At 37.5% G+C, this 15,534-nt stretch overlaps 1 protein-coding gene across 1 annotated transcript in view; it reads right to left on the reverse strand.

Moving 5' to 3' along the window:
- The window catches only part of LOC105551938 (cyclin-Y-like protein 2), a 95,429-nt gene that overhangs the window by 60,116 nt on the left and 19,779 nt on the right, over positions 1-15,534 (reverse strand). The window contains 3 exon segments of the mRNA XM_011997392.1: positions 2,024-2,075; positions 3,966-3,998; positions 12,816-12,919. Of these exon segments, the coding sequence (XP_011852782.1) occupies positions 2,024-2,075; positions 3,966-3,998; positions 12,816-12,919 (189 nt within the window).

Here is a 15,534-nt window from a genome sequence, read left to right on the forward strand (position 1 = left end):
CCAAATGTCCATCAGTGACAGACTGGATTAAGAAAATGTGGCACATATACACCATGGAATACTATGCAGCCATAAAAAAGGATGAGTTCGTGTCCTTTGTAGGGACATGGATGCAGCTGGAAACCATCATTCTCAGCAAATTATCGCAAGAACAGAAAACCAAATACTGCGTGTTCTCACTCATAGGTGGGAACTGAACAATGAGATCACTTGGACTGGGGAAGGGGAACATCACACACCAGGGCCTATTACGGGGCAGGGAGAGGGATTGCACTGAGAATTATACCTGATGTAAATGACGAGTTGATGGGTGCTGACGAATTGATGGGTGCAGCACAGCAACATGGCACAAGTATACATATGTAACAAACCTGCACGTTGTACACATGTACCCAGGAACGTAAAGTATAATTAAAAGAAAAAAAAAAAGAGAAAGAGGGTAATAATATGAGCTTAAGCTCAGAAAATATTTACGTTCTTTTTTAACCCTTTCCCCCACATAATTCCATCCAAATGTAAGCTACTAGTAGGGTTTAATGTCTTACTGACTGTATGTCATTCTTCTCTGCAATAAACTTTGAAAAAATATAGTTTCCTGTAACCATGAGGCTCTAAGCCTGTGTTGATAAATACAATAGTCACTAGCCACATGTGGCTATTAGGTACCTGAGGAATAGTACCTGGCATATTATGTTTTTATGCCATATAAGTTGATTTAAACTTAAATTTTTCTTTTTCCTTTCTTTTTTTTTTTTTTTTGAGACAGATTTTCACTCTTGTTGCCCAGGCTGGAGTGTAATGGTGTGATCTTGGCTCACTGCAAGCTCTGCCTCCTGGGTTCAAGCGATTCTTCTATCTCAGCCTTCCAAGTAGCTGGGATTACAGGCACGTGCCACTATGCCCGGATAATTTTTGTATTTTTAGTAGAGACAGGGTTTCATCATATTGGTCAGGCTGGTCTCAAACTCCTGACCCCCAGTGATCCCTCCACCTTGGCCTCCCAAAGTACTGTGACTACAAAGGTGTGAGGCATTGCACCCAGTGAACTTAAATTAATTTTATCCCTCTTCATAAAAATCATGCTTCTGTGTGAAAAGTATTTACATATACTTATATTGCTTGATACTACTGACAATCATCTTTTAAAAAGATACATTTTCTGTTATTTGGATAGTATATTTACTCATATTAGCTCACTAATTAAACATACCTGCAGATCAGTTCTTATTCCAGCATGTTCTTTTTACAACACTTTTAAAATAAGATGACGAGATGCCACACGAAATGGGGAACAAGACTTAAAGAAAGATGCCTTTGTCTACGGGCATGAAACAGATACAAATCTATGATGAAAATACAAACTCAGGCTGAGCATGGTGGCTCATGCCTGTAATCCTAGCATTTTGGGAGGCTGAGGCGGGCAGATCCCAAGGTCAGGAGATCAAGACCATCCTGGTTAACATGGTGAAACTCCATTAGCTCTACTAAAAACACAAAATATTAGCCAGGTGTAGTGGTGGGCACCTGTAGTCCCAGCTACTTGGGAGGCTGAGGCAGGAGAATGGCATGAATCCAGGAGGTGGAGCTTGCAGTGAGCAGAGATCGCACCATGGCACTCCAGTCTGGGAAACAGAGCGAGACACCATCTCAGAAAAAAAAAAGAAGAAGAAGAAGGAAAATATGAACTCAATAAAAGTGACACTTCCTGGGCCAGGTGCGGTGGCTCATGCCTGTAATCCCAGCACTTTGGGAGGACGGCGTCAGGCATTGAAAACCAGCTTGGCTAACATGATGAAACCCTATCTCTACTAAAAATACAAAATTAGCCAGGTGTGGTGGTGGGCACTTGTAATCCCATCTACTTGGGAGACTGAGGCAGGAGAATTGCTTGAACCTGGGAGGCGGAGGTTCGAGAGAGCCAAGATGGCACTATTGCACTCCATCCTGGGCAACAAGAGTGAAACTCCATCTCAGAAACAAACAAATAAATAAATAAATAAATAAATAAATAAGTGACACTTACTGTAAGTGGGTGTAACCATTCATAAAAAATGTCCAAAGATCTATCTACATCTCTATAAAATAAGAATGTGTATTACTTCAAAAACTGTTAATATCTTAGTATAATATCTGTTTAGTAAAATAATGCCTATTTGTTTGTGCCTATGTGCCTATGTGCCTATGTGCTTTGGTGTTTACTTCACTGAAGCAAACGGTTTTTACAAATCCTTGATACTGACTTGCAGAGGGTTTCCTGACCTCCTCTTCCTCAGCACAGCCTCTCCTGTACTGTGAAGTCTTTTATACCATAACCAGTCAGAACTGCCTGTAAGTATTGACCCTCCCTAAAAGGCAATGACAATAAACCAAACATATTTTCACTCCTCTAACCACACACTGAAACACAAGAACGTTTTACAAAGCAGTAGTGATGGGCAATAATCTCTTTAGAACTTTAATAAATGTAAATGTGATTCAGATTTGCTAGCTTCCTTTAATTTAAATTACTGAAAATAATAAATACATCATGAGAATATACTACAGAGAACTAAAGAAAAACATCAATTTCATTTAAAAATACAACCTCCTGGTGCAGTGGCTCACGCTTGTAAAATCCCAGCACTTTGGGAGGCCAAAACAGGCAGATTACTGGAGCCCCTTTAGGAGTTCGAGACCAGCCTGGGCAACATGACAAAACCCTGTCTTTACCAAAAATACAAAAAAAAAAAAAAAATAATAATTATCCAGGCATGCTGAAACACATCTGTGGTCCCAGCTACTCAAGAGCCTGAGGTGAGAGAATTGCTTGAGCTGAGATCATACCAATGAACTCCAGCCAAGTGACAGAGTGAAACTCAGTCTTAAAAAAAGGTACAACTATCATTCTCAAAAATAAATGAAGCTGTCACTCATTCACAAGGAAATGTGTCACTCATGCCACAAGGAAAATAAGTATTTGTTTCCAAAGATAGCATTTAAGCTTTCTTGAGAACTTTGAAAAACTTGTTTCTGCTACTGTATGCTTGACAGCTTCTCAGTACTTAGAGACGTTGTAAAATAAGATGGGTGGTTAAATTAAACAAGTGATTTTTGATACAATAAAACATACATCAATATTTTCCAAATAACTAATGCATATTATAAATGCAAGTATGTGGGGAAAAAAACATTTATTGTGCAAGAAAGATCGGTGAGTACTGATGGAATACATGTGCTAATATGTAAAATGCCACTGTCACTAATTTAAGAAACTAGCACTTGTGAAGTTTTGATTTAGTATTAAAGAATACCCACAATTGTCTCAAAGTTTTAAAAATACACCTTTTACCAACTACATATTTGCATGAGGCTAGGTCATCTTATTGCTTCCTTAAAGCAAATTACAAAGAAAGAGATAGAGAATCCAGCTGCCTTCTATTAAGTTCAACACTACAGATTTTCAATAATATAAATACATAACACACTTTTTACTCCATCTTTTATCATAGAAAAGTTATATTTTCCTTTAAAAATTTATGTTAACAATACTGTTCTCAAGGAATATTTTCTATTGTCGCAACATGGGTCATGGGTTACTACTGATATCTAGTTGGTGGAGGCCATCAATATTGCTAAACTTTCTGTAATGCACAGGACAGTCCTCACAAAGTATTATCTAGCTCATAATACCAATAGTGTTAAGGTTGTGAAATCTAAACTAAAAATAGATTTTGACAAAAATCTCAATTTTATATTTCCATCACAGTAAATATCAATGTAATCAATATAAAATCATACTCACTGGGATACTCTATCATTTAAGAATTTTAAAAGTCTCAAGGACCAAAGAAAACACAAATAATTTGCTTCAATATTTTAGTAGGCACAATACAGCTTATGATGTCTAGAGCCAGGACGCAACACTGAGCTTGATATCATGCAAAGTAATTAGCCAGAATAATAAGACAGGTTTTAAAAATGCTCACCTTTGCTTGATATGACAATATATCGCCAAGGTCCCACTGTGGAAGGAAAAAAAATCATAACAATAAATGTTATTTGTTAGGCTTGAAGACATTTTTTAAAACAGGGGTAGAGGAAACACTCCTAGCAGCTCTGAAATTCAAATCTTATAGTTCAGAACAGTACCATAAGGGCACTTTCTTATTTTTATTTCTTGACTTTTAGCAAAAATATGAGAACCAAAATGTAAGCTAGTATGTTTTAGAAGACATGTTTCTGTTGATGATCATAATATATAAATAATAACATATTTCCTTGTTATGTGCTCTTCTACCCATAAAATCTTTCATCCTCTGTAATTTATTTTAGGCATTTATTAAATTTTTGACCCAGAATCTCACTCTGTCACCCAGACTGGAGTGCAGTGGCGTGATCTTGGCTCACCAAAACTTCCACCTCACAAGTACAAGCAATTCTCATCCCTCAGCCCCTCAGGTAGCTGGAACTACAGGTTTGAGCCACTATGCACAGCCAATTTTTGTATTTTTAGTAGGGACAGGGTCTCACCATGATGGCCAGGTTGGTCTCAAATTCCTGGCCTCAAGTGATCTGCCTGCCTCGGAACTCCTAAAATGCTGGGAGTACAGGCATGAGCCACCGCACACAGCCTCATGCAGTTTACATCTATGTGTCCATATGTTTTCTTTTCTTTTTTATTGTACTTTAAGTTCTAGGGTACATGTGCACAATGTGCAGGTTTGTTACATATGTATACTTGTGCCATGTTGGTGTGCTGCACCCATGAACTCCCCAAAGGACTATAAATCGTGTCCATATGTTTAAGCCATACAGTAGTGTTTTCTTTTTTTAAGATGTTAGGCCCTGCATTTTAGTTTAGTTCACTATCTCCTATAACCCATTTTTAATTATTTCCCCAAAAATACATAATGAAAGTGCTTTATAATAACATTATTTGAAATCAATTTTGCATAATTATTAAAAATATATTAGTAAATGTAAGCACACAGGAAATCAATGATAGGTGCAGTGATCCTAAAATGAGCCATGCTGACAAGGCAGTGTAACAGGACACAGTCTAATGTGAATGGTAGGTACCTTCAATTAGTTTAACTAAAATATTTATGAACAGATACACCTCTTCAGATATATGTAACTGTATTCCTAAGTTACTCACAGATTCTGTGCATCACAAAACAAGAGGTTCTCTTACCTAAGTTATGTGCTTCCATTTGCCCTCGGCATCTAGAATGAGGCTCAGAATAACTGAGGGAAGGCAAATCTGAATTTTAATAACAGGTCTATACAATGTTAGCATTTTTTAAAAAGCCTGTAACATTAGCATTTAAGGTAGATATGTCTATAGTGCTTCAAGTAGTTTTCATCTCTAAAATCATTTTGAAATCACAGAATTTGAAGTTATATGTTGGAAAGGACCAAGGACCACAACATTTAATCCAACATTCATTTTACCGATCAGGAAAACAAACCCTAAAACTGACTTGCCCAAGGTCCCACCAAATAGGAGCAGTTTCTCTCAAACTTTACTGCACCTTAAAATCAACTGAGGAGCTTTAATAACTGCCTCATTTTCAACTTGAGGCTTTTTGATTTAATTAATTAGCATTGGGTAGGACTTTGGCCATCAGGGTTGTTGTTAAAAATTTCCCTGGTGATTTCAAGGTGCAGCAAAGTTTGGAATGATTGAGTTGGGGTGAAAATCAGAATCTTCTGGGATGCTTTTCTTCACATAAAGATGCCTCACATCCATTCCTATTTTCCTAAAAATAGTGCCTAGAAATAGCGTGTTGAGGTGGGAAGATACAAATGTTTGCAGACACGTATTTTGAAAAATAAACCTGCAAAAGTGATCCCAATGAGTTTCATCTACCCCATTGACAACAGTGCACTACTAACCTATAATAAACATTTTTTCAAAATCTTTTCTTGAAGCCAATTTGCCCTATTAATTTGCTCAATAAACCTTTATTTCACTGATAGTGAATATATCAAATGATAATTTCTCAAACTTGATGGGAAATTAAAACTTACTTTACTTTCAGAAGTAGACTTCTAAATATTAGAATAACGAGGAAAAAAGCATGAAATTTGTTTGAGCAAGATTAATGGATTAATATTTAAAACTCCTTTTAAATTGTATGCTAACACATCAAAACTTCTGAATTCAAAAGAAGCCAGGGACATGAGCCAGAGTGCCTTTTTTTTTTTTTTTTTTTTTTCTGAAGGATTTAGACGCTTGGCTGAATACAGACATTTAGTGATTACTCAATAGGTCCTAAAGCTTAGGACTTGATACAGGATTTGAATCCAATTTTTACTGAAACACAATTTCATCACTACTACTGTGATAAGGGAGAGAGGGAAGTGACATTATTATGAGTATAAACTTGCCTCTATGTTGTTGTTGTTGTTATTCATTTTAGAAACAGAGTTTCGCTCTTGTTGCCCAGGATGGAGTGCAATGGTGCGATCTCGGCTCACTGCAACCTCTGCCTCCTGGATTCAAGCGATCATCCTGCCTCAGCCTCCCAAGTAGGTAGAATTACAGGCAGCCGCCATCACGCCCAGCTAATTTTTGTATTTTTAGTAGAGACGGAGTTTTGTCATGTTAGCCAGGCTGGTCTCGAACTCCTGCACTCAAGTGATCAGCCTGCGTTGGCCTCCTGAACGGCTGGGATTACAGGCGTGAGCCACCATGCCTGGCCACCATGTTTTTTTAAATTATACTTTAAGTTCTGGGATACATGTGCAGAAGGTGCAGGTTTGTTACATATGTATATGCGTGCCATGGTGGTTTGCTGCACCCATCAACCCATCATCTAGGTTTTAAGCCCCACGTGCATTAGGTATTTCTCCTAATGCTATTCCTCCCCTTGCCTCTGACCCCCTGACAGGCCCTGGTGTTTGAAATTCCCCTCCCTGTGTCCATGTGCTCTCATTGTTCAACATCCACTTATGAGCAAGAACATGCGGTGTTTGGTTTTCTGTTCCTGTGTTAGTTTGCTGAGAATGATGGTTTCCAGCTTCATCCATGTCCCTGTGAAGGACAGGAACTCATTCTTTTTTACAGCTGCATAGTATTCCATTGTGTATCTGTGGCACATTTTCTTTATCCAGTCTATCATTGATGAGCATTTAGGTTGGTTCCAACTCTTTGCTATTGTAAATAGTGCAACAATAAACATACATGTTCATGTGTCTTCATAGTGGAATGATTTATAATCCTTTGGGTATAAACCCAATAATGGGATGGATGGGTCAAATGGTATTTCTGGTTCTAGATTCTTGAGGAATCACCACACTGTCTCCACAATGGTTGAGCTAATTTTCACTCCCATCAGCAATGTAAAAGCATTTCTATTTCTCCACTTCCTCTCCAGCATCTGTTGTTTCCTGACTTTTTAACGCTCACCATTCTAACTGACATGAGATGGTATCTCGTTGTGGTTTTGATTTACATTTCTCTAATGACAAGTGATGATGAGCTTTTCTTCATAAGTTTGTTGGCTGCATAAATGTCTTCCTTTGAGAAGTGTCTGTTCATATCCTTCACTCACTTTTTGATGGGGTTGTTTTTTTCTTGTAAATTTGTTTAAGTTCCTTGTAGACTCTGGATACTAGGCCTTTGTCAGATGGATAGATTGCAAAAATTTTCTCCCGTTCTGTAGGTTGCCTGTTCACTCTGATGATAATTTCTTTTGCTGTGCAGAAGCTCTTTAGTTTAATTAGATCCCACTTGTCAATTTTGGCTTTTGTTGCCATTGCTTTTGGTGTTTTAGTCACGAAGTCATTGCCCACACCTATGTCCTGAATGGTATTGCCTAGGTTTTCTTCTAGGGATTTTATGGTTCTAGGTCTTAGGTTTAAGTTTTTAATCCATCTTGAGTTAATTTTTGTATAAGGTGTAAGGAAGAGCTCTAGTTTCAGTTTTCTGCTTATGGCTAGCGAGTTTTCCTAACACCATTTATTAAATAGGGGGTCCTTTCCTCATTGCTTGTTTTTGTCAGGTTTGTCAAAGATCAGATGGTTGTAGATGTGTGTCATTATTTCTGAGGCCTCTGTTCTGTTCCATTGGCCTATACATCTGTTTTGGTACCAGTACCATGCTGTTTGGCTATTGTAGCCTTGTGGTATAGTTTGAAGTAAGGTAGCGTGATGCCTCCAGCTTTGTTCTTTTTTGATTAGGATTTTCTTGGCTAATACGAGCTCCCATATGAAATTTAAAGTAGTATTTCTAATTCTGTGAAGAAAGTCAGTGGTAGCTTGATGGAAATAGCATTGAATCTATGTATTACTTTGGCCAGTGTGGCCATTTTCATGATAGTGATTCTTCCTATCCATAAGCATGGAATATTTTTCTATTTCTTTATATCCTCTCTTGTTTCCTTGAGCATGTTTTGTAGTTCTCCTTGAAGAGGTCCTTCATGTCCCTTTTAAATTGTATTTCTAGGTGTTTTATTCTCTTTGTAACAACTGTGAATGGGAGTTCACTCATGAATTGACTCTCTATTATTGGTGTATAGGAATTGTTGTGATTTTTGCACATTAATTTTGTATCCTGAGACTTTACTGAAGTTGCTTATCAGCTTAAGGAGTTTTTGAGCTGAGACGTTGGGGTTTTCTAAATATATAATCATATCATCTGCAAATAGATACAATTTGACTTCCTCTCTTCCTATTCAAATATGCTTTATTTCTTTCTCTTGCCTGATTGTCCTGGCCAGAATTTCCAATACTATGTTGAAAAGGAGTGGTGAGAGAGGGCAACCTTGCCTTGTGCTGGTTTTCAAAGGGAATGCTTCCAGCTTTTGCTCATTCAGTATGATATTGACTGTGGGTCAATAGCATGAAGGGCTGTTGAATTTTGTCAAAGGCCTTTTCTGCATCTATTGAGATAATCATGTGGTTTTTCTCATTGGTTCTGTTTATGTGATGGATTACATATATTGATTTGCATATGTTGAACCAGACTTGCATCCCAAAGATGAAGCCATCTTGATCATGGTGGGTAAGCTTTATGATGTGCTGCTGGATTCAGTTTGCCAATATTTTAATGAGAATTTTCATGTCGATGTTCATCAGGGATATTGGTCTGAGATTTTCTTTTCCTACTGTGTCTCTGCCAGGTTTTGGTATCAGGATGATGCTGGCCTCATAAAATGAGTTAGGGAGGAGTCCCTCTTTTACTATTGTTTAGAATAGTTTCAGAATGGTACAAGCTCCTCTTTGTATGTCTGGTAGAAATCAACTGAGAATCTGTCTGGTCCTGGACTTTTTTTAGTTGTTAGGGTATTAATTACTGATTCAATTTCAGAACTCGTTATTGGTATATTCATGGATTCGACTTCTTCCTGGTTTAGTCTTGGGAGGGTGTATGTGTCCAGGAATCTATCCATTTCTTCTAGATTTTCCAGTTTATTTGCATAGAGGTGTTTATAGTATTCTCTGATGGTAGTCTGTATTTCTGTGGAATTGGTGGTCATATCCCCTTTATCATTTTTTATTGCATCTATTTGATTCTTCTATCTTTTCTTCATTATTCGTCTGGTTAGCAGTCTATCTATTTTGTTAATCTTTTTGGAAAACCAGCTCCTGGATTCATCGATTTTTTTGAGAGGATTTTTGGGTCTCTATGTCCTTCAGTTCTGCTCTGATCTTAGTTATTTCTTTTCTTCTGCTAGCTTTTGAATTTGTTTGTTCTTGCTTCTGCAGTTCTTTTAACGGTGATGTTAGGGTGACAGTTTTAGATCTTTCCCACTTTCTGATCTGGACATTTAGTGCTACAAATTTCCCTCTAAACACTCCTTTAGCTGTGTCCCAGAGATTCTGGTAAGTTGTGCCTTTGTTCTCATTGGTTTCAAAGAACTTCTTTATTTCTACCTTAATTTCATTATTTACTCAGTAGTCATTCAGGAGCAGGTTGTTGTTCATAGTCATTCAGGAGCAGGTTGTTCAGATTCCATGTGGTTGTGCGGTTTTGAGTGAGTTTCTAAATCTTGAGTTCTAATTTGATTGCACTGTAATCTGAGAAACTGTTATGATTTCCATTCTTTTGCATTTGCTGAGAAGTGTTTTACTTCCATTTAAGTGGTCCATTTTCGAATAAGTGCTGAGAAGAATGTATATTCTGTTGATTTGGGATGGAGAGTTCTGTAGATGTCTATTAGATCTGCTTGGTCCAGAGTTGAGTTCAAGTCCTGAATATCCTTGTTAATATTGTGTCTCACTGATCTGTCTGATATTGACAGAGGGGTGTTAAAGTCTTCAACTATTATTGTGTGGAAGTCTAAGTCTCTTTGTAGGTCTGTAAGAACTTGTTTTATGAATCTGGGTGCTCCTGTATTGGGTGCATATATATTTAGGGTAGTTTGCTCTTCTTATTGCATTGGTCCCTTTGCCATATGTAATACCCTTCTTTGTCTTTTTTGATCTTTGTTGGTTCAAAGTCTGTTTTATCAGAGAGTAGAATTGCAACCCCTCCTTTTGATTTCCATTTGTTTGGTAAATATTCCTCTATCCCTTTATTTTGAGCCCATGTGTGTCACTGCACATGAGATGGGTCTCTTGAATATAGCACACCGATGGGTCTTGACTCTTTTTCCAATTTGTCAGTCTGTGTCTCTTAATTGGGGCACTTAACCTGTTTACATTTAAGGTTAATATTATTATGTGTGGATTTGATCCTGTCATCATGATGCTACCTGGTTATTTAGCACATTAGTTGATGCAGTTTCTTCATAGTGTGGTTGATCTTTATATTTTTGCAGTGGCTGGTACCAGTTTTTCCTTTCAATATTTAGTGCTTCCTTCAGGAACTCTTGTAAGGCAGGCCTGGTGGTGATAAAATCCCTTAGCATTTGCTTGTCTGTAAAGGATTTTATTTCTCCTTCACTTATGATGCTAAGTTTGGCTGGATATGAAATTCTGAGTTTAAAATTCTTTAAGAATGTTGAATATTGGCCCCCACTCTCTTCTGGCTTGTAGGGTTGCTGCAGAGAGATCTGCTATTGGTCTGATGGGCTTCCCTTTGTAGGTAACCTGACCTTTCTTTCTGGCTGCCCTTAACATTTTTTCCTTCATTTCAACCTTGCTGAATCTGACGATTATGTGTCTTGGGATTGCTCTTCTCAAGGAGTATCTTAGTGATGTTCTCTGTATTTCTTGAATTTAAATGTTGGCCTGTCTTGCTAGTTTGGGGACCTTCTCCTGGATAATATCTTGAAGAGTGTTTTCCAACTTGGCTCCATTCTTCCCATCACTTTCGGGTACACCAATCAATCATAGGTTTGATCTTTTCACATAGTCCCATATTTCTTGGAAGCTTTGTTCCTTTTCATTCTTTTTTTTCTCTAATCTTGTCTTCACACTTTATTCCATTAAGGTAATTTTCAATCTCTGATATCCTTTCTTCTGCTTCATCAATTCGGCTATTGATACTTGTGTATGCTTCACGAAGTTCTCATGCTGTGTTTTTCAGCTCCATCAGGTCGTTCATGTTCTCTAAACTCTTTATTCTAGTTAGCAGTTCCTGTTACCTTTTATCAAGATTCTTAGCATCCTTGCATTGGGTAGGAACATGCTCCTTTAGCTTGGAGGAGCTAGTTATTACCCACCTTCTGAAGCCTACTTCTATCAATTTGACAAACTCATTCTCCATCTAGTTTTGTTTCCTTGCTAGTGAGGAGTTGTGACCCTTTGGAGGAGAAGAGGCATTCTGGTTTTGGGCATTTTCAGCATTCTTATGCTGGTTTTTTTATCTCATCTTCATGGATTTATCTACCTTTGATCTTTGTTGTTGATGACCTTTTGAAGTTGATGGGATTTTTGGATTGTTGTCCTTTTTGTTGGTGTTGATGTTACCGCTTTCTGTTTGCTAGTTTTCCTTCTAACACTCAGAGGCCTCTTCTGTAGGTCTGCTGGAGGTCCACTCCAGACCATCTGCCTGGGTATCACCAGCGGAGGCTCCAGAATAGCAAAGATTGCTGCCTGCTCTTTCCTCTGGAAGCTTCATCCCAGAGGGGCACCCTCCAAATGCCAGCTCTCCTGTATGAGGTGTCTATCGAACCCTGCTGGGAGGTGTCTCCAAGTCAGGAGCCAGCTGCCATTTTTAATTAAAGTAAAAGTTACTGACAATTGAATTAGCTAAAAATGCTAGAACATTTGAAATAAAATTGTTTATAAGCTAGTTATGTTTATAGAATGAAAAGTAAAGTTAAAGACATTAATATTCTAAATTAACACTTTCCAAATTGTGTTCTAAAAATCAATACTCATAACCCAAGGAGGTGATAATGATGTACACTAGACAAACCCAATGGAGCTGGTGGTGGTGTTGGTTGTAGTTCCTTTTAAAATAATTTTCATCTCAGGATACTCTCAAAATGCATCTTTGTGGCCCATGAGGTGCTCATGTACAATGGGAGAAAATCAAATGTAGACACACTGTGGTGCCAGAAGAGAAAAAGCTGTGCCTTCTTCCAAGACTAATGTCCAAAGTAGTACACATTGATTTAGGCCTGCAATGCACTGAAAAACTAATATTTTACAAAAATCATTCAATAAAAGGAATCTATCATTCTCATTGCATTCAATATTGTATTAAGGCATGAAGGCATCAAATAAATAGCTACGTTTTTCTGGGATTGCTTACTTGCTGATTTTTCCTTCCACCATAACATCTAAGATTAAAAGAGAAATTTATACTTAATATTTAGAATCTGGATATCAATATATAGTTGACTCCAATTTGTTAAACTGATTGCTGAAGAGTACAACCAAATGGCTGAAATAATTTTTGAATAAAGGAGTCTGTCCCTTGGCAATATAGTTGTACTAGTGATTTTAGTATCACTGTAAAATGAGGTTGACTGACTGTGCTGTCATCAAGGAATATTGTCAAATATGAACTGTATTGTAGAGTAAAATGCTCAGTAGATACCTGACGGGGAAGGGAAGTATAAGTTAAACTTATCAAAGTGTACCTTTTCATTGGTTAAAATGTCAAATTTTTCAAAGCACTATGATATTTCTTACACTCCATGAACTGCCTGAGTATGGTGTCATATGCACTCTATAAAAAACTCATTGGAGGCTCTTAACTTCCACAGATGATGTTTGAGATACGGGTTATAAAATGCTGCTTTTAACATGGTACCTATAATCAAACCTCACAAGGATTTTATGAATTCCCTTTATAAATAATGAGAAAAGTTTAAAATAAGATTTCATTGTTTTTTTCTATAGTGACATAAAACAGCTGAGAATTTCTATTTCTGTTATTTATTTACTACAGTAAAATGTAATGTATTAAATAATATTGGTACAAGACCATTTACTGCAATGAATACAAGACTAATGCATTTACTAAGTTACTAATCCTAAATGTATCATTTCAAAGTGAGGAAGACATAGGTTTCTCTAGTCCTGTTTTCTTATGTGGAGGATAAAAAGAGTAACACTTAAATATTCTCTCACACCCTGAAAACAGACGACAACTTAAAAAATTTAACTTTTACTTCATGTTTAAACAAGACTGCCATGACATGACTCAAATGAGACTCTCAGAGAATACCTTCCATTCATTTCAAAACTTGATTAATTTTATTCTATAAATCATTTGGCCTGCACCTAGGCATTTTCCTGCTCTACCCCTGTTCTCTGACTGGAATAATGCTTTTCTCCTTCCTTGTTTCAGCGAGTTTGACTGTGTCTACCTTCTTGGATCTCTTTGCCAGTAGCCTCACCAAAACACATTTTTTTTACACTAACTAGTTACAAGATACTAATTCTAGCAGAATATTCTGCTCATGAGAAAGTACGCCTCTCCCTAAGAGTAAGGGAGTGCCCTAACTGTTCCTACCTCCAGCTGCTCGGCATAAAATTTTGAATAAATCAAAAAGTTCAACAAGTATTTGACAAATTAATTCAGTTATAATTTGGAAGGTAAGTAAGTCTTATATTACATTTAATTACAGCAAAAACACTACTAACAGATTACTGTTTACAGGTATTATTTAAGGTAGCCGCAAAATAGAAACAAATCTAACTTCAGTCAGCATAAATCTGAGTATGAAATTTTATAGTCTTTAATGAGAAATGAAGGGATGACTTAGTTCTTTCAAAGTTTAATGACAAAAACTAGAAAACAATCATATCTCTTATTTTAGTAAGTCAAAACCAAAGCCTTACTATCAAAGGTCCAGTACCCATTGGACACCAATGCCCAACCACTGACTTATTCCACTGTACCTGCTGCCTCTCATTTTAACACATTAAAAACACTAAAGCTGTTTTCCTTGTAGAGGTCTTTCACCTCTTTGCTTAGGTATATTTCTAAGGGTTTTGCTGTTGTTGTTGTTTTGCAGCTATTGTAAAGGGGTTGAGTTATTGGTTTGATTCTCAGCTTGGTAGCTGTTGGGGCATAACAGAACTACTGATTTGTGTACATTAATTTTGTATCCTGAAACTTTTCTGAATTCATTTTGTCAGTTCTGGGAGTTTCTTTTGGAAGAGTCGTTAGGGTTTTCTAGGTATACGATCACATCATCAGCAAACAGTGACCGTTTGACTTTACTGATCTGCATGCCTTTATTTCTTTCTCTTGTGTGATTGCTCTGGCTAGGTCTTCCAGTACTATAGTGAATAGGAGTGGTGAGAGTGGATATCCTTGTCTTGTTCCAGTTCTCAGGGGGAATGCTTTCAACTTTTTGCCACTCAATATTATGTTGGCTGTGGGTTTGTAATGAATGGCTTTTATTACATTGAGGTATGTCCCTTGTATGACAATTTTGCTGAGGGTTTTAATCATAAAAGGATGCTGGATTTTGTCAAATGCTTTTTCTGCACCTATTGAGATGATCATGTGATTTTTGTTTTGAATTCTGTTTCTGTGGTGTATCACATTTATTGACTTGCATATGTTAAACCATCCCTGCATTCGTGGTATGAAACCCACTTGGTCATGGTGCATTATCTTTTTGATATGCCATTGGGAACTACAAAACATTGCTGCATGAAATCATGGACGACAAACAAATGGAAAGACATCCCACGCTCATGAATGGGTAGAATCACTATTGTGAAAATGACCATACTGCCAAAAGCAATCTACAAATTCAATGCAATTCCTATCAAAATACCATCATCATTTTTCACAGAACTAGAAAAAGCAATCCTAAAATACGGTACCAAACAAGATGACACATAGCCGAAACAAAACTAAACAAAAACAACAAATCTGGAGCCATCACATTATCTGACTTCACACTACAAAATAAGACCATTGTCACCAAAACAGCATGGTACTGGTATAAAAATAGTCAGAATAGGCCGGGTGCGGTGGCTCACGCCTGTAATCCCAGCACTTTGGGAGGCCGAGGTGGGCGGATCACAAGGTCAGGAGATCGAGATCACGGTGAAACCACGTCTCTACTAAAAATACAAAAAATTAGCTGGACGCTGTGGCGGGCGCCTGTAGTCCCAGCTACTCGGGAGGCTGAGGCAGGAGAATGGCGTGAACCCGGGAGGCGGAGCTTGCAGTGAGCCGAGATCGCG

The sequence above is a fragment of the Mandrillus leucophaeus genome, unplaced genomic scaffold (genome assembly GCF_000951045.1).
Source record: "Mandrillus leucophaeus isolate KB7577 unplaced genomic scaffold, Mleu.le_1.0 Scaffold1143, whole genome shotgun sequence".
NCBI lineage: Eukaryota > Metazoa > Chordata > Mammalia > Primates > Cercopithecidae > Mandrillus > Mandrillus leucophaeus.